The sequence below is a fragment of the Dunckerocampus dactyliophorus genome, chromosome 2, assembly GCF_027744805.1.
Source record: "Dunckerocampus dactyliophorus isolate RoL2022-P2 chromosome 2, RoL_Ddac_1.1, whole genome shotgun sequence".
In the NCBI taxonomy this organism is placed as follows: domain Eukaryota; kingdom Metazoa; phylum Chordata; class Actinopteri; order Syngnathiformes; family Syngnathidae; genus Dunckerocampus; species Dunckerocampus dactyliophorus.
Genome location: NC_072820.1, coordinates 28,258,198 through 28,277,701, shown reverse-complemented (window position 1 = coordinate 28,277,701; position 19,504 = coordinate 28,258,198). Strand labels below are relative to the sequence as shown.

Below are 19,504 nucleotides of genomic sequence, written 5' to 3'. Positions count from 1 at the left end.
GGGCTGGAGCCTATCCTAGGTGACTTAGTGCAAGAGGCAGGAACTGATCACCTGTCAATCTCAGGATGGACACCTAAATTAAAGACAGTCGCCAAGACTGCGTGTTTTACCTCCTTCATGCAGGGAAACCTCTTCTCGCTCTCCAGTCTAGAGGGTGGGGGGACCTCCTGGCTGCCAAGGGGATTCAGAGACAGAGCGTCTAGGAAGGGGCTCTCGGTTGGGCTTCTCAGCCTCATGGTAGCCCCTTCTTGCTCCTCCAGCATGGTGTCAGAGTCGGAGAGGGAACGAGCAGGCGGGATCAGAACAGGGGGGGACGCACAGGGGGAACATGGTGAGGGCTGTGAACCGGGGCCACTGCAGGAGGTGTCCTGTCCTCTGTGGCCCTCGCCTCGCCGGCTGTTCAGCTCCCTTTGCAGCTGTAACGAGAAACCACAAGGTGTTGTTGAAATGATATTTTTACTATATTCCTGTTGACGCTCTGCCCCAGCCACCCTCACCCTCTCCATTTTCCAGTGAAGCTCCTGGGTGCCGCTGTCCCACTCCTGCCTCTGGTGGTCAAAGTGCTCCAGGAGCTCAGACCTCTCGCGGCTCCACCTCTTCTCGCCATGCTGCAGCCTACGGCGGAGGTCCAGCAAGGTGTTGTGGCTCTCGGCCAGAAGGCGCCGGTGCTCCTCACGCTCCTGCTTCAGGGCCCACTCTGGGTCTCGGGAAAGTTCTCCTTCGCCTCCCGGAGCTTGGCCTCTCACTTTGCCACAGATCTCCTCCTGCGCCTGGGCAACACATTTTAAAACTCAGTCACTTCAGCACATTTCAAACCACACAGTTGTCTCCCTGATAAGTGATGATTCTAAAAATCTACATATTCTGCAGGCTACAGAGCATGAAAGAACCTCAGTGTGATACTATCAGAGAATGCTAAATAAATTAGGTCCCATCAGGCACCCATTGACCTCCACGTGGCTCCGTGGAAGAATATGAACCATGTAAAGCCGTGAAGATTAAGAGTCAGAGCTGGCGGATGGATAATCACACTCCCAAAACCCAAAACTGCTTAAATAATTCGCTGCACTTTATCACACACGCTCTCTAAAAAGTTGTGGGGGTCGAGGAAGAACACATTTGTATGAAATGTATTATTAAATATGACCCCTAGTGGCTGTGATAGGCTGTCTAGGGTAGTGGTTCTCAATTGTTGGATCGGGACCCAAAAGTGGGTCGCAGAGCTGTTTTCAGGGGGTTGTGGGTCTTTGCCTGGGGAAAAAAAATAATGTAATGACCCAATGTCTGTGAAACCAACTTTGCTTGCTTAGTTGGTTGCTTATTTGCTTGCTCTGCTGGTGCAAAGTGCATGCCATGTTTCTGGGCGACTGTCACGGTTGAGTGGGAGAGGAAGGACATAGAGTGGAGACTTAAAGTGCAGGCCATCCGACACACAGTTGCAGATATCTGCTGGAGAATAGGTCACCATAAAGTGACAGCGTCTCAGTGCTGCAGTCCCTTAAAATAAAAGATATATGAGCCGTCTGAGTTGGAAAATTCCCGCAATTTGGGGCACCAATTGTCATTGAGGGGTGTTGGTGGGTCCTGCAGCCAAACCAATTGAGAACCACAGCTATAGGGGATGCACCATGAGCACCATCTGATTGGACGCTTACTAAGTGCTATGATCTTTGGTGACTTCGTGACATCACTCACTTAATTATATCAATAAAATAATTTATTAACATGTTGTTGGAAAAAACCTTATTGAGCATTTATGGGTCAAATAATTGGAAATTCAAGAATTTTAACCCAAGAAAATTACCAGTTTTTACTAGGGATGTAGATATCTTTGTGATAGACCCTAGTTTCCCAAAGTGGGGTACGCCAATTGTGATAGGGGGTATGTGAATAAAAATGAAAAACAATTACCACCTATCACCCACAATTACGAGTGTGAGGAGAACTTGATCAAAATGTGACCATGACAAATACACATTTTTGACCCAGAATTACTACAAAATTAATTAACCAATTAATTTTGTTCAATATTTCAAGCTAATGAAGGTTTATGTTTTTGAAGTGTGCAGGAGTAGTCGGTACATGGCTTCATGTCAAATGTCTGAAGGGATACATGACTGTAAAAAGTTTGGGAACCACTGTGATAGACGATTTGATTTAAATCTAGATATACAGGTTACGATACGATTCAAAAGCAATATATTTTAAAAACACAATGATTCAATACGCTGCTGTTTACAAACAATACGATTCGATTAAATTCTTCTGTTAATGTTTGTTGATGTACATATTAATCTTACATTATAAAACAAAGATGCCAATTATATGAAAGTGGCATTCTTACAGTATTTTCTAATGTGTTTCTGCATGCTGTCAGGCACTGGCACAAATAAAGTCAACAAGATAACATACATTGTTTGGAACACAGACCAAAAAAAAGACTTGCTGAATGAACATCGTTTTCAATATTTTGGATCAATATTTTACATTCTATATCTTATATCTATTTATAACCAATAAATTTGGATTGGGAACATTGAAGTTTCAACATGTCATGCTTGCTAGAAATGGATGTGGAGCCACCAAACTAAGTTTCGTTGTATACCGTGTGCAATGACAATCAATCTGTATCTACATCTATCGATATAAAATAGAACAATGAGAGACAGAAGTCTTAACCTTCTCTCCAATTAATACTGCAAAATAAATAAATATTGTAAAGCCCCTTAAATAATGACACATCTCTTCCAAGCACAGAAAAGTAAATCGAACTATTTGCCACACGGGTGCAATGAAATTGCTGTTTTAGCTTGGAAAAGTAAACAATCCCATACTCAAAATGTAATAGCAATGGTAATCATACAACATTTCAGATTAAGCATAGTAATTTCAACACTCCAGGCACCACATTTCAAAATAATCATGTTACAAAGCAGAAAAGTTACCATACTCGGTTCTGTTGGCCTGGCTGGTCAAGTTTTGCACTCTTCTTGAAATTAATTCAAAGACGTTCCAAACTTTGGTGTTCGAACGCCAGCTAGCTGGCTAGCTAGCTAGTGCTGGCCCTAGCTAGCTAGCCGGCGCGTTATCATTCTCGTCTTCAGCCATGGCAATTTATCGCATTGTTCATCAGACACTGTCAAACGATTGCTTCTCTCGCGACACCCTGTGGATGTCTCCAAAATCGGTGAATCTACAGATTAATGGCTGATTATTATCGATACAGGAGTCTCTTACCAGCGCATCGGAATCTTTTGCTCCTTATCGTTCACAACCCTAGTTTTTACTTTACTTTGCTTTTTCAAAATGTATACAGTCGTCCTTTGTTTAGAATTGGTTAATTGCTTCCAGACCCAACTGTGACAAGTGAATTTCCGCAAAGTAGGATTTGTTATTTAGAAATGGAATATTTTGGTAGTTAGAGCATAGAAAAACCTGCTTGCTCCCTTCTACATATGCTTTTTAACATTATTAGAGCCCTCTAGACATGAAATAACGCTATAGTCACCTTTACACTGATATTAACCAATACAGTAGTATTATATGTTAATATAATAAGAGAAAATAAGACATTTTGACTAATAATAGGCTGTATTCAACTACAAAAAGCATGATTTATTAATTAATATGTTTTTGAAAAACCGTCAGAGTGAAGCCGCAAAATTCGAAGCGCAAAGTGGCGTGGAATTACTGTATTCAGCCAACTTGGATTTTTAATAATGCTATAGTAAGACTAAATGCTGGTATGTTTTCATTATATCAGATTCAAGTGTTTTCATTGCCTGTCTTTGCTGATTGGTTGGGAGACGTTACATGGTACAAAGGTCGCGTGTGGCATTCATTTTGACGAAAACGCGTTATCAAATATGACATACAGGACACTGTGAAAAGACATTTGTATTTGTATTCATAGTCATATAATAATAGTAATGTAGTTTTTGCCTCGTCTTTTAGCATTCACACAATTTGATTTGTCACTTTTGATTAAACCAAGGATAAAGACTCATCTCATTTCTCTCATTACTAATTATAGCTCAATTGTTTTTGGCTCGTTTCGCAGGGTTTAGCAATATGTTTACTGTCATCAAATTGTGTCCTGTCCCTTTAAGGCGGTCCAGCTGAGTGGCCATCTGCATACCTGAGCGAGCTGACACTTTATCTCGGCCCATTTGACCTCCCAGGCGGCTTTGTCGTTGGCATAGGCCCGCTGCAGTTGGCAGCGCCGTGCGTCCTCCTCGCGCAACTCCTCCCGAAACTGCTCCAGGAGGATGCGCAGCGCCTGAAGCATTCGCCGGTTATCACCAAACTGCAAACACAAATCATATAATCGTCCGTGATGAGTATGACCGATGTTCAAGTCAAACAGTATTTGTGGGACTATCCCAAAATATGTTATTACCTGTTGTTGGCACTCCAGATATGCATCAGGTGACATGGGCCCTGGGTCGGACCCGTCGCCCTCTCCATGCTGCGTCTCCCCTCCAAGGTCCGGTGCGTCCTCCCACTTGTCCAAATGCAGAGGACAATAATAATCAAAATATAAGACAAAAAAACCTTAGGACAAAAAATCAACGCTGTAAAAAGGCCAAACAAATATGCATACAGTTACAGTGGTGTGTCACACTTTCATAGCCATCCATCTTTATGCCGCTTATCCTCACTATCCCAGTTGACTTCAGTCGAGGTACACCCTGGACTGGTGGCCAGCCAATGGCAGGGCACATATAGAATAACAACCATTCACACTCACATTCATTCATAGAGTCAGCAATTCACCTAATTTTTGGAATGTGGGAGGAAACCGGAGTACCCGGAGAAAAAACACACACGCACGGGGAGAACATGCAAACTCCACACAGAGATGCCCAACGGAGATTCAAACCCAGACTGTGTGGCCAACATGCTAACCACTAGGCCACCGTGCGGCCCATATTTCATATAATCAAATTAATGACAACACAACTGACACACAATGACACACAAAACACAGTTTTTAAATGAAACTTTTTACTATTAAGGGAGAAAAAAATCGAAACCTACAAAGTGATTCCCCCACTGGTTAAAACATAACTTAACTGTGTTTTTTTCACACCTAAGTTCAATTTCTCAGCAACACCCAGGCTTGATATTGTGTAGTTCTGAGCTGCTGTCCAGGGTGTGGGCAATAGATGTTAGTGACATTCTGCATGCTGGGTTAGAGCAAGCTTTAGGAAATACGTCCGTAGAAGGAGAGAACTAGGAAGCGTTGGCTCCTGTTCATGCGGTGTTTTAGCATCTGCCTGCAAGTCTCTGTGTCTATTTGTAAAATACATATGCCCACTTGCACTTGAAGACATCCCAAGTAACATGCCCACTTGCAGAAAAAAAACAAACAAACAACATTCGACAATAAATCGACTATGGACAAAATCAAATTAATCATATTCGACTAAGAAAATTCTCAGTCGAAGACAACCCTGGTTGTGACGATATGTAGTATTCTACACTGGTCACTGGTGTCAGTAATGTTGCTGTAACGTTAGATGAGACACACAAGCATCAGGCTTAAGAGTCTTATTTATGTCTTAAATGTCTTACTTTCTCTTATTATGTCTACTATATTGGGTAATAGGATTGTAAAGGTGACTATAGGAATGTTATTTTATGTCTAGAAGGTTCTGATAATGCTAAAAAGCGTATTAAGAAGGTTGTAAACAGGTTTTTTATGCAAAAAAATATTGAGCCTCATTCACGAAACGTTCTTACGCACAAATGTGTTCTTAAAGCCTTCTTACGAAGATTTTTGGCATTCACGAAACGTGTTCTTAACTCACAGTTCTTAGATCTAAGAACAAAGTGTACGAACGCTCAGGAGGACTCTTACGCACAAGCAAAGCTTGCACTTTCAATGCGCAATCGCCCTCATGATGGATTTTGCAACCTGATCCCAAAAAATGTAGTGCAAATAAAATATACCAACAATTATTTATCATCAAAACAACTCAAATATACTCCATGGATAAATATATATTCAAATCCCAATTCATCAAAAAAAAAAGTAGCTGGCTGGACGTGCGCTGCGCAGAGAGAGAATGTAAAGGGACCATGTAGATTTATTTGCGGAAAGCCACGAATATTTGATGTCCCGCTTCAGGCTTCAGGCTTCCCTCTCTGTTCTTGCAGGTGTGCAGGATCATCAGAATAACATCGCAATGAAACGTGGTGTGCCTATTGCGCACGTAGCACCCCCAGATAACGACATGCGCCCCCAGCCACGTCTTGAGCCAGAGCACGGGGCTGCTGTATTAATTAGGCAGCGTCTAATCAAATGTAACCACAGAAAAAATATATTGTCACACACAAACTATGTATTTTGACTTTATTTTTCCATCATGATTGTGTAAATATTTTCTAGAGTTTCCGAAATGGTTTGGTTTCTGATTGATGGCCCACCTCCCGTTTCCTCCAGATCCCTCCGGTGCAGTCCAATCTTTTTTTTTGAGTCTATTTTAAGTCAAAACACTTCTTTTTAACCTCTGCGGTGGTGCGTTTCTCCGTGGAAATGGCATTTATGTTTCCTGCAATGGTGCTCCATGCCGACTCTTTTTGGATGGCCTGATGACCGGTGGATACACGTGAAAATAAGGTGGTCTTGTGTTCGCTCACTCCTTGTAAAAGCACCTCTATTTCTGTAGAATTGAAGTTTTTCTTTCGTTTGTTGTCCAGCTGCTCCTCAGTCTTGCCCTTGCGCGTTGCCATCTCTGCCTCCAGCTGCCTGTTGCGCACGGCACATTTTTGACCTTATATAGGAAATAATAGGTGGTGACCTATGCAAATTAGGCCTCACATGCACGGGCATCGCAGTTGGCATTCATCAACCTAAGAACACCGGTGCGAACGATTATCCCTACTTAAGAACGTGTCGTGAATGTGGCGCAGTTTCCAACCCACGCCTTCTTAAGTACAGTTCTTAAGAAGACTTTTAAGAAGATGTTCGTGAATGAGGCCCAATGTATTTACAAATAAGTAATCCTACTTTGCCGAAATTCACTTATCACAGTCGGGTCTGGAACCCATTAACCAAGATAAACAAGGGATTACTGTATTTTTATGCCTTTTTGTTTTTTTCTTTTTTTATCAACAATAAGGTGAAAGATCAACGGATGAATAGTTTCTTGAAATGTTATATCTATGCAAAGTTGACTTATGTGATGGTACTCCAGGTGGCCTTGAAAATGGATGGTACCAATAAAAGTGGAAGCAAACAGATAGAGGAGGCTAATAATAACCTCGGAAAATGATGGTGGAGTCATTAATTCACTTATGTTGCCCCTCAGGGAGAGATAACACACTAACAAATTATGAACATGAATATGCTTTCTTTCTACACAACAATGCTGCAATCTTCCTCAAACACACTTCCTGACAAATAAAGGCCACCTCAGGCTGTGCATCCTCGTCCAGCGCCTTGTCTTTGTGTCCAAGCCTCCATTGTGCCAGGATGGACCTGAGCTTTATGTAGAAGATGGTGGTATTGCGTCTGAAGAGGCGGACCTCTTGTTGCAGCGCTGTCCTCTCCAGAGCCCAGGAAGACTCTGGGCTCTGAAGGCCTGGCAGTTCCAGGCCTGGATGCTGGGCCTCGGCACACAGGCGCCCATCCTCCTGCAAGAACAAACAAAACATATTAAGAGATACAAATGAAAGAAAATTTGGACGTGGCCTGCTCTTGTACCTGAGACAGCGAGGCGACAGCTTCCCGTTCATCCCTTGCAACTCTCATCCTTCGCTCGTGATCCACACGGAGGTGACTGTCGGCAGCGGGTGGGTCCCTCAGCTGAATGAATGCACAACAGCAGAGATGCTAGTTAGTCGCATCACAAACAAGCCTTCTCTGTTTATTCGCAATGTCATGATTCTGCTTCAGTGGTGACTTTCAGCCTCACTTTGCCTGTCATTCCAATGTCGGACACAAATCACACAGCACCCTGCTAATCCCGCCTCATTCCCTTCACCTCGGGGATTACTGAAAGAATGCACGCAGATGTGCCGTGTAATATGTCATAGTTACATCACTGTCAACCACTGAGCACTGAGCTTGCGGTGAGTCAGTGAGTCGGTTTTAGCTATAGACCACATGGGCAGCATCCTTTAGAGCAGTGGTTCTCAACTGGTTGGGCTGCGGGACCCACCATGACCCTCAATGACAAGCAGTGACCCAAATTGAGGAAATCTTTCAACTCAAACTTCTCAAATAACAAATTTACATTTAAAGGGAGTGTTTGAAACACAATGTGAGCTCCAGCAGTGTGATGTTGTCTCTCTTTTTATGGCGCACTCTTCTCCAGCAGATATCTGCAGCTGTGTGTCTGATGTTACGTCCCCACTCAACATCCTTCTCCTCCCACTCAAGCTTGAATCTTGACACGCACCTCATGTCGGCGTAGCAAGCGAATAGCACAAACAAGAACAAGAAGTACATTTACAGCGCATTATGATGACGCCATCATTGGCGTGTGTGGTGGTGTGTGTAGACGCAGCCACTCGGTGCTGTCTTTCAGCCAGCAGCTACACACTGAGCAGGACTTACACCCGAACTGAACTTACCAGCCTGAAACAACACTGGGCAGGCTGGACTCTCCCAGAAGGGTTCCACTCATTCCCGGAGAGGATACGCACTGCTAAAGACACCGGAAATTAGGCAAACGAACCGGCATCAAAGATAGGCTAACTGCAACCCCACATAAACCAGCGGTTCCAAGCGTCTTTCTCACCAACATATTCTTTTTGGTTAATAAGATGGATGAGATGAAACTATGGAACGTAAACAACCGGATAAACTTCTGTATCATGGTGATAACAGAGACCCGGCTGCATGGAAACATCCCGTACCTAGCAGGACGTACAATCTTCCACGCGGACCGCACAGGGAAATAACCCAAGTGTTGGTAATTGCTGTGTACATCCACCCGTGAGCTAATGCTGACGTAGCTATGAGCAGGCTGCATGACAGCGTCACCAGACAACAGAACAAACACCCAGCGAGCTTCTTCATCGTGGAGACTTTAATCACACCAAGTTAAAGACTGTGCTGCCTAGAATCTAAAAAAGTCACCAAAGCCTAATTTCTTTAAACAGTGAAAAATTAACTGGTGCTCAATTGTACCAAAGGCCCTATAGCAGAGGTCACCAACGTGGTGCCCACGGGCACCAGCTAGCCCCCCACGACCACATGAGGTGCCCGCAAGCCTGCTTTTCATTCAGGTTTTCAGTTAATAATGAAAGAAGAGTAGAAAGAAATGCATTCTGAAATACAAAATGTGAGTTGTGAACACCAGCATTTTGTTAATGTTCTGGTAAAACAAGCATATTCACTTTGTTTGGGTTTAAAATAAGCTCTGAAAATAAATGTTACAAAAATGAGTAGCTCTTGGCCATTTTCATTTTGTAAAAGTAGCTCTCACAAGGAAAAACGTTGGTGACCCCTGCCCTATAGAAATCAAGGAAGAGAATTAAACTTTTTTCAGAAATTAGGTCAGAATAGTCCAAAATAAGTCTAATATTGTTAGATGCATGCCGATTTCTCATAAAACCTGACTGAGTCTCATCTATTATTGTGATGAAGACCTCTAGAATTGTTTTGGCAAAATTCAACGCAATGATTCTATAATCATTGTTGAGTAAACAAATAGGTCTCCAATTATCAAGAAGAAACACATCTTTTTTAGATTTAAAGTTATGAGACCTTGTGTGAGACGAGGAGGGAGGGTGTTTTTCTCTATACTTTCTCAGAAAACCCGTAAATTTTAAAATACTATTGAGAAACAGATAATCTATTTATTTGTCTGTACTGTACAGACTGAACTCAAAACTGAAACCAGCCAAATGCAACAAAATGGAGCGCAGTGAAGCATACGAGCGTATACAAGAGTCAAATTGCATGCTGTGTACGACAAATTCATCCATGTTGGTAGGTCAACAACAAGTATTAAGATATTTGCCAAATAAAAATAACGCTTTGCCTTTACAGTTTTGTCGTAAACCCCCCTGGCATTAAGAAAAACAAAAGATAGCAAAGAAAGATTCTTCTTCTTCTTCACGTACATCGGGCCATTATATTATTTTACGCGACCCACTGAAAACGGCTCCAGGGTCGCGACCCACAAGTTGAGAGTCACTGCTGTAGGGGAAGGATGAGAGGAGAAAGAAAGATTCATATTTAAATTCCTTGGCTCTCATTTGCTCATATTATATCTGCGTCAGATGGCCGCCCTCAGATGGGATACCGATGCCCCCATACTGTTCACATGAAGTGCATACAACTAAAGCAAGTCTTGCACAGGAAATTGTCAGAAGCAAATTTGCTTTAAGTTTTATTTGCTAATAGAAGCTTAGCAAACACTCCTCACCACTATCTCACTCACGGTGCGATCAACACAAGATGACCCGTTTTTTGTGCTGTGTGAGAGTCTCGCACAGGGAGCCATTGAAGCTACAACCACCACTTGTGCGATTGGACAGGATTTTTAAAACGATGAAAGCCAACTTTACTTCAATGACAGCCAAACAAACATTTAAATTAGTGCTAAAATTACCCTTTACGTCACAGTACTTCACTTGAAAGTTGAACTTCCTTTACTTTCTTTTTTCTTTCTCTATTCTTTTCCTCTCCCGATTAAAAATGGTGACATTAAAACACTGGATATGAATTCGGTCATTGCTGAGACACGAAGAAGGGGTAGTTCTTACTGTGCAAATGTAAACATGATGTTCTTGTTACGTATGTCTGAAACAAATAAAAAACATGACAACCATCATGACCGTTGATGAGTTTCCTATCTTGGCAGCCTCAAGTCAAATCCTGAATTGTAGAAAGATCATTTAGTTCTTGATGCAAAATCAAAATCAAACATTCAATATTTGAAAGCCAACAGTGGAGTGGAAAACAGTGTGAGTGGATCTTTAAAAGTAGAGTGAATGAGATGAAATAAATCATCATAAAGTGATCACTGTGACACATTAAGCTGGAATTTGAAGCAGTCTTTTATACTGAATAAAGACATCATTCAAAATTGTAATCCACTCATTAATTATTATTATTACAGTGGAACCTCGGTTAGTCAGTTTCCACCCAAATTTTACCTCAGTTTGCATACATTTTCGAGTTAGCATACAATATGGTGCATCTTGTCGTCTTAATGCAGTAACACGCTGCATGAGTCCGACTGTGTTCTCAATGCATTTTTATCACAGAACATTCTTGTTAGCATCCTATTAACTTGCTAATACCGTTGTCCTTCATTTATTGTGTTTAATTGGCTCCAGACAAGACCTCACTAAGCAAATATCCACAAAATAGGATTCAGTATTCATAAACTGAATATTTTCGTAGTTAGAGCATAGAAAACCTGTTTATGTTTTTCTATACACATTTTTTTTTTTTTATACTGTTATTAGAACCCTGTCGTTATGAAATAACACCCCTATAGTCACCTTTACAGTCTTATTATTCTTTGTTCACACCACATTGCTAATGCGCAGGCTACGGAATCATTGCCTGGGCACAAGAGACGCGTAGCAAGCTAACTAGTTAGCTTCCGATGTATTAATTTATTTATTCTAAACTTAAGAAAGGGTTTCAATCAGAGTGGGGAAGAAGGACAAAGTAAGAAGCCAAATATTTACCACCTCCACACTGAATGGGAGAACTTTTTTTCACTCTCCTATGTCGGACATGCCATGGGTGATTGATTACATGCACTGTGAAGTTAATGTAATGTCATGTCTCTGTGTAACATTACTGACCCGAATACTAGATATAACTTGTCTTTCAATATTTTTTTACTAATAATTATTGTCATTATTATTATTATTATTGTCAACCATGAAACAGCGATCATTAATTAATTAATTTTTAAAAAAACACAAGAGAGTGAGGGTGCGATGTTCGAACCGCGATGTAGCTAGGGACGAATGTATATGGAAATAGCAGGCGGAAGTCAGCTACGTTACATCACCTGTCTACAATTATAGTTTTACATGCATTTGGTGCCTGGGCCTTCAGTCGGAACTTGACCAGCCAGAATTTTTCTTGGCACAGACTGTGAGGGCCAGTATTATTAAAAAAAATATATAATAATAATATAGATAATATAGATTGCCACTACACCAATCAGCCACAAACAGAAAGAAACTCTTATATTATTAAGTGTCAGGTAGTATATATGAGTTTCTTATTGTCAGAGGTTCATTAATAGTTCCAGCTTGTAGTTGAACAAAATGCCAGCTCACTGTTTTTCTTTTATTGACTTGTCTTTGTCTATTTACATCAGGGCTGTCCAGGGGAGACTCTTTGATTTTTAATTTTTTTAAGCTAAAAAATTAGGTGGAGATCCAATCTCGCTCGCCCACACGGCGGATACTTCACCTTTTTTGATCGTTTGTATTTCAATACCAAATAAATGCATGACGCAAGAAATACGTCCTGTCTTTTACTTTGAATGCCCCACCCTACTTGTTAATATAGCGAACATGTGGCTAAATGGTCAACACGGATCTCTTCTATGCATGAGGTATGTTATGAAGCACAGTTGGTCGCGGCAGTGCCATTATTAATGAAGCAAGACACCCAATTAACCCTTTATCGCCCAAAATATGGTCATCAATACACCTGACTTTCATTTCTGCTTGCAACTTGAGCATTACAAACTAACTTCCACTGGTGATTGCTGGTGCTTGTAAAGTTGGCGCTCAGCTATAATGTAACAAGCGTAAATAGAAAGGCTTGGTGATAAAGTTAAGACAATGCCAAACCTCTACACCACATGTGGTACTGTTCACAATCAATTTTTATCTTATAACACGTCAAAATTCTAAAACCTTTAAATAAAATACATCTACTCACCATAGATGACATCTTCTCCTTTACAGTCAGCGATAGTGGGTGTAACTTATCTTGTTGAACAGTTTTGCTCTAATCAAACAATCAGGACTGGAGGCCTGCCATTTGTTCTGATCAACTAATCAGAAGTGGGGGCCAGCAAGCTGGCCCTGTGGGGCGAATCAGAAGTCTGGTTGGCTAAAAAAAACACAGTCCCATTGGTAACAGTGTGTATGTGACAAGGGACTAGCACTTGTGATTCTGAAGGCCCTGGGCAGATTACACTGACTTGGCAACACATAGAAGGTGAAATCTGATTAGACAAAAAAAATCTAACATACACATTAACTACTGGTAGCACTGCAGCCAAGAAACATGCTACTAAATGAAGATAATAGACTGTTGGGAATAATTAATGTAATTTAATGGAACCAATATTAGAATTGAAGTTGTAAATGTAGGTCAGTGCTTCTGGTAGTGGCTAGGCCAGCAGAGAAGGCTTTGCTGGCCCTGACTGCACAGCTTAATGACTTCAATTGTTCATGGATCAACTTAAATTATCAGTCATTAGTGGTGAGTAGCTATACATTTTATACTTTCAAGTGCTCATGACACCAAAACACATTAATCTAGTTATTTCCGTCGTGAAAAATAACATTGAAAGGCATATTTACTGTGTTAGATGTGTACTTGAATATGGAAATATTTGTCGTTTAAAATGTTTTTTTTAATTGCAAATGCTTCCGGTTCTGGAGGAGGCGGAGCTATTGATGTCTACGCCAGGAACTGCTGCTACACTCCAATGCTTTCTCAACTCTTCTGGTCCAGTTCTGGATGAATTGCTGTTGTTTGTTATATTATTTTTTTTTATATTACTCCTGCTTGTTGTTTTGAAGGCTTTTGATGGAACACTCAAGGATATGGAGTAAGTTTGTTCACGTTTCTAAAAGACACCATTCGCCTCGTCAGATGCGTCGGCAAACTTTGTGGAACAAATGTTACTGCCTCGCAGATGGAAATAAAAAGTCAAAAACCCTTAAGACGTGAACCGTGGAAAAGCATGCCAAGGTGGTAGTAAATCAATTCACATTTCTCCTGCTAATATGTTCCATAGTAGCCAGCCTAGTGCTGACGGCTAATGCAGTGCTAATTCGTAACTGACATGCTAGCTAGATGGTGTAGCTATTACTGCCAGTAAAACATTTCCTCACAACACAATATTAGTACTGTACTAAACTTTTTTGACAAAAGCATTTATTTGAACACATCATTATGTAATTATGCCTTGCCACTTTGTCCTTAGAATTTCAAGGCTTCACTTTTAGCAAGGGTTTTCAAAAATATATTAATTAATAAATCATGCAGTTTTGTGTTTAAATATGGCCTATTATTAGGAAAAAAATATTAATGTTTAATAAAATTGTATGTATTTGAAGAATTAATTACGCATTTCCAATCATAAAAATGGCAAAATGAAGTAAAATACAAATATATGGCATTCAGAGGACGCATTCAGAGACGTTGTGATAATACCAGACTTGATCAGCTAACAGGCTAAAACCTAACATGAGCTACCATTACGGCTGTAACCCGCAACAAGATAAAACTCAACTCAACCCTATACGTCACTTCCCGTCCGGCTCCCACTCAGCTCCCCTTGCACTGGAAAAAATTTACAGGAATACACACAAGCACAAGTCACTATTATGTCTTATTTTTTCTTATTATGTCTACTTTATTGGGTAATAGGAGTCTAAAGGAGACTATAAGGGCGTTATTTCATGTCTAGAAGGGTCTAATAATGTTTAAAACCATACTGAGAAGATAGTAAATAGGTTTTCTATGCTCTAATTACAAAAATATTCCACTTATAAATAAGGAGTCCTCCTATCACGGTTGGGTCAGGAAACCAATTAACCACCATAAACGAAGGATTACTGTATTTCCATATTGGATTGATTTTTTTTTTTGGATGTTTGTATGTTTAATGTGTTTACGCAAGCTTTTCTAAAGTGTCGTTGCTGATTTTCTTCCAATGCATTCGTTATCACGTGATCGTATTATCAAAATATCACCGGAATATCGCATTGTGAGTTAAGCCTTGTTTACACTTGCACGCATTTTATCCAGCAGTGGTACACAATTTTGTGTGTCACTGGCGTGCCAATGAGTAAATTGTTGGTAAACAGGTGTGAAGTATGTGTAAACTGTGTGGGGCTGCAAAGAAAATTTGGAAATGTTAATAATTTGTGGCACACATAATTTCATTGAAGTAGTCATGAACGCACCAAAAACGCACCGCAGCCTATGCCTTAACAATGCGGGTGGTGCGTGTCTCATTCACATGACTGAGTTAATTTCCCCCAGCTCTTGGAGCAAGTTGGAGGGAAGTTATTTCTGTAGCCTCTTGGATCTTCCTTGTGAATTTCTGTTAATAACTGATCATAATGCCCAAAGCGATGTCTTCTAGTCAGCAATTCCCTCTCCCTCACTGTCTGTGCTTCTTTTTCTAGTTTATTGCCTTCTTCCTGCTCTTTCCGCATTCTCTTTTTGCAGCTGCAAGATATCTCGTAGGTCCGTTGCAAATAGAAGAATTAATGAAGCTAGGGGTGATGACTGCTGTTGTGTGGCGTCACACGAGACAAAGTGGAAGCAAATAATGCCACGGTTGCTTCACGGATGCAGGAAGTGGTGGTGACAATGCATACCCATGTTGGGTATATGCATGTGCATACTATTGTCGTGCACTAGACGTAAACAGTACTTGACAAGGTGTAAATACAGTAATACAGCCAATGCGCACCATTTTCATTCACATGAATGCAAAAAGGAAGTGGGTTTTTTTAGGTGTTGCATTTATTGATTACAGTAAAGTGTCTATTAGAGATGAGGTCACTATTTCAGTCATGTTAGAAATTAGATTTTTTTTTTGTGTTACTGCTTAAAAGCAAAGAAGTTAACCAGATTTTGCTGGTTTATGAGGAAAAAAAGAACTTGTAGATAGAAGGAAGATGAAGGGAGGGGGCACTGACCTCTGTTCTTAAAACCAGGGGTCTGTGGTACCAAGTGAGTCCCGCAGCTCCCCTGCTCTGGGTCGGGCCCCCACCCTGGCTGTGGGGCTCCATGCCTCGCTCCTGTCCTACGCGCCACTCCAGCTCATCCCTCTGACCGGACTGTGAGTGAGGGGGGACGGAAGGGTGGGGAGGTGAAAGAGGGCAGTGGATGTGTGTTGACGGGAGGACATTGTGGTGATGTGGCAGGTGGACAAAAAAAGACAACAAAGTGGGTGAGGAAGAAAGAACGCGAGCAGGAAAAAAAGACAAAACGGTGAAATAGGCGATGAATGGGGGGGTAAACGTATGTGAAATAACTAAAAAGACTTGACTTAGTGGAAAACGGACTACAGCAAAAAGAAGAGCGCAAAGAGGAAGACCAACTTAAAGACAACGGCGTACGACAGGGCTGAGAAGAAAACCAGAATGAGGATGAACAAAATGATGGGCTGAAACATCTGTGCAAAAAGACAGTGGGAGGAAGATTTTTTTTTTTTTTTTGGAGTGGTGGTGGGAAGTGAGGGGTTCGGGGGAGGGTGGAAAAAATGCAAAATACCCGTTATGAAGCGCATGCAATGATGGACCCATGAGTCCAAACCAAACCAGCTGAGAGACAACCATGGCAAAAAGGTGCAGAGTGACAGCTAGCGCGCGAAAGGTGGTCGACAACGTGGCTGTGCACGCAGAAAAGTCAGCAGTTGCACCCTAAAGTTTGACTCAAATTCAGCTTTTTTTGAGTTTTGAATTGAGCTTCAAACTTGTCGCATGCTAGCTACACCTACCATGCTGCATTCATTACCGTAAATAAAAATGTTTTTAAACTATATCAACAACAAAAGTAGATTTCTACCATCTTATAACAAAATCCACTGACTATCAGCAATAATTCACTTCAGCTTTACAGATGCCTTATGTAAAGTCACCAATTCGGTGGCATGTGCTAAATTATTACGAAGAATCCAGATAAAAAATGCAGATGAGGTATCTGTTTTCTCATTTAGCCGGTTGAGTTGAGAGAACTGACTGTACTCTCGTCTCAAAATGAAGAATGAAACACTTCCTTTGCTGTACATCATCCTCTTAGAACCAGGAAGTATCCTGCTCACATATGGAGAGACCCCCACCATTATTTTGTAATTTTTAGAACTTGGAGGAGGTCATGGGCCTTTGAAGTCCTTAAACTGAATCCACCCAGCTCCACCAGGCCTTTGCCAGCCAACCCTGCAGGAAGAGGAGGAGGAGGAGATAGGAGTAGGCAGGGGATGAAGGCGGCTTCCCTTCTAGGCCAAAAACATTCTGGAATACTTGCTGAGCTTACAGACACTGCCTTCATCATGCAAATCTGATTTTTGTCTGCCAACACCACACTGTGATGTTTGTCTCCTTAGTAACATGTGCGCAATGACATGCAAACATAACAGAAACGCCGTCATCAACCATGCAGTCACGTCACGAGAGGCTTGTGGGAGGGGCTACTGTCATTCTACGCCCCCTCCTCTGTTAGGGTGCATCTGCAGGCGATGCGTGCAGGTGTCAAGAGCAGGGTGGCGCTCTACAAGGAGCATGGAGATGTAGATGGCAATGTGGCGGTGGCAGGAAATGATGGTCAGTAAGGGGAGTAGGCGGTGTTGGTGGTGGTAGAGCTGGGTGGCTCCCGACCAAACATCACTTTAAACTTGATTCTGCTAAAGGCAAAAGCTAAATAGGCCAGTTTCCACCAAGCGGGACAGTACGGGTCAGTTTGGTATGGTGCAGTTTTTGGTGTTTACATTGTAAAGGGTCCCAAAGTACTGGGTACCTTGGTTTTTTGATACGTTCCAAAAGGTCAGACGAAAGCCAAAAAGTACAAAATTGTACCAATAATTCACATTAATGAGGAATACTGATGGTTTGACCACAGAAAACCGCTAAGGTCTCACTTATTCAGATTTTTAAGGGGCTAATAATGAGTGCACTTTAAGGTAGATCTAGATAAAATTACCGGGAAGTCCGTCACCAGGTCTCTCCCGAAGGTGCCGATGGGAGAATCTCGAGACATAGATGTGACGGTGGACAAGAAGCTGCTGGACTCGGTGAGGTTCGGCATTGGGGACAGGTCATCTGTCCTTTCCCGAAGTCCTTCCCCGACATGTTCCAGCTTCTCCACAAAGATGTGCAGCTCCGTGCGAAAAGCCTTCATTCGGGTGTTGATGGTGTCCAGAATTTGGGGGTCCCCAGCTCCTCCCTGCAGACTTTCCCCTTTCGTCACCACTAGCCTCCCATCCAGGATCAGACTGTCCGTGTCAGTGATCAGGCGGTCCACAGACTTCCCAAGTCTGTCGGCTTCTCGCTTCACGTTGGCAAAGGACTCACGCTCCTCCCTGCGGCGGTTGGCGAGTTCTGCAGCACTGAGCTCGATGCCATCAGAAGGTCGGACGCTTCCGAACCCTGAGGTGGTGGTGGTTTTCTCAAAGAGGTCTTCAGAGTCACTCTCCCCTCCTACGGGGCCTTCTCTCTTGGGCTGGAGGAGAAGGAGTCGTCCCGCCTCCTCATCTTCGGTGGCTTCTTGTCGACCTGCATCACTGTCAATGTCGTTGTCTCGAGGGCTGCCGGTTCTTAGGCCTAGGTGTGCTGCCAGGTCACAGCGCTGGACGTTGGACAGGAGGACCCGGTTCTCGTATTGCAGCTTCATCACCTTTCCGCTCAGCTCGTTGACCTGCATCCTGGCGGATTTCAGCTCCTCCATCATCATCCCTCCATTGGAGCCATTGCCTGACTTAAAGAGTCCTCCATCGCTGCCATCTACGCCATGCAATCCGCTACTCGGCCCAAACTTGAAGCGGTTGAGCTCAGAGGTAAGCTGCCGGTTGTGGTCCTCAATCTCCGAGATGGAGCGACGCAGCAGGTCAGCTTCCTCCTCCACAAACTGGAGGTGGCGTCGGAGCTCGCCGGCTGACTCCAGCACCTCGCCGCTGTAAGGCGACGAGGGCATGCTGGAGAAGGGCTCTCGGCCAAAGCAGTCCCGCTCATACTGGCAGCGGATGTCCTCATTCTCGGCCCGCAGGCTTCGGTTCTCTACCTCCAACTCCACAATCTTCCTCCCCAGGATGTTGGCTTCTTCCTCCACCAGTTTGAGGCGCAGTCGCAGTTCCGCCTCCCGGGTTGAATGAGGGCCACCGCCCGAGCACTCTGCCAGTGGGAGTGGACTGTCCACATCACCGTAGACCGACTTGTACTTTTGCAGCTCCTGTTCCAGCTCGTCCTTCTCCCGGCCCAGCTTGGCCATCTTTTTACGCATCAGGGTGGACTCTTCTTTGGAGAACTGGAGCTGACACTTGAGATCAGCACTGTCTTCCTAGTGAACAGACACAGAACTACTGTACTATGAATAATAATATGACATCAATAGATTTTTTTTTACCTGACTGGTGGATTTCTTGTCCTTAAATGAGCTCCCTCGTCGCCTCAGTGCAGTCTACAAGAGAAACAAACAGACATTTGTTAACTAACATAACGGAGAGAAAATAGTGAGATGTTCAGGAGAGGAGATGTGCTCAAGATTTCTATCAATAATCCCATAAATGAACACATCAGTAGGACGGCAGACCATTAATCC

General features: G+C 42.5%; 1 protein-coding gene across 3 annotated transcripts in view; it reads right to left on the bottom strand.

Moving 5' to 3' along the window:
- Window positions 1-19,504, bottom strand: part of LOC129176747 (microtubule cross-linking factor 1) — a 62,300-nt gene that overhangs the window by 9,480 nt on the left and 33,316 nt on the right. For 2 of the 3 annotated variants that reach the window (XM_054767102.1, XM_054767104.1), the window contains exons 4-12: window positions 19,310-19,363; window positions 17,891-19,243; window positions 15,889-16,029; window positions 7,712-7,813; window positions 7,420-7,641; window positions 4,400-4,504; window positions 4,139-4,306; window positions 498-770; window positions 111-416 (exon numbers count right to left, since the gene is read on the bottom strand). In XM_054767102.1, the coding sequence (XP_054623077.1) occupies window positions 111-416; window positions 498-770; window positions 4,139-4,306; window positions 4,400-4,504; window positions 7,420-7,641; window positions 7,712-7,813; window positions 15,889-16,029; window positions 17,891-19,243; window positions 19,310-19,363 (2,724 nt within the window). The remainder of the gene's footprint in view (window positions 1-110; window positions 417-497; window positions 771-4,138; window positions 4,307-4,399; window positions 4,505-7,419; window positions 7,642-7,711; window positions 7,814-15,888; window positions 16,030-17,890; window positions 19,244-19,309; window positions 19,364-19,504) is intronic. The other variant, XM_054767103.1, reaches the window with a different exon arrangement.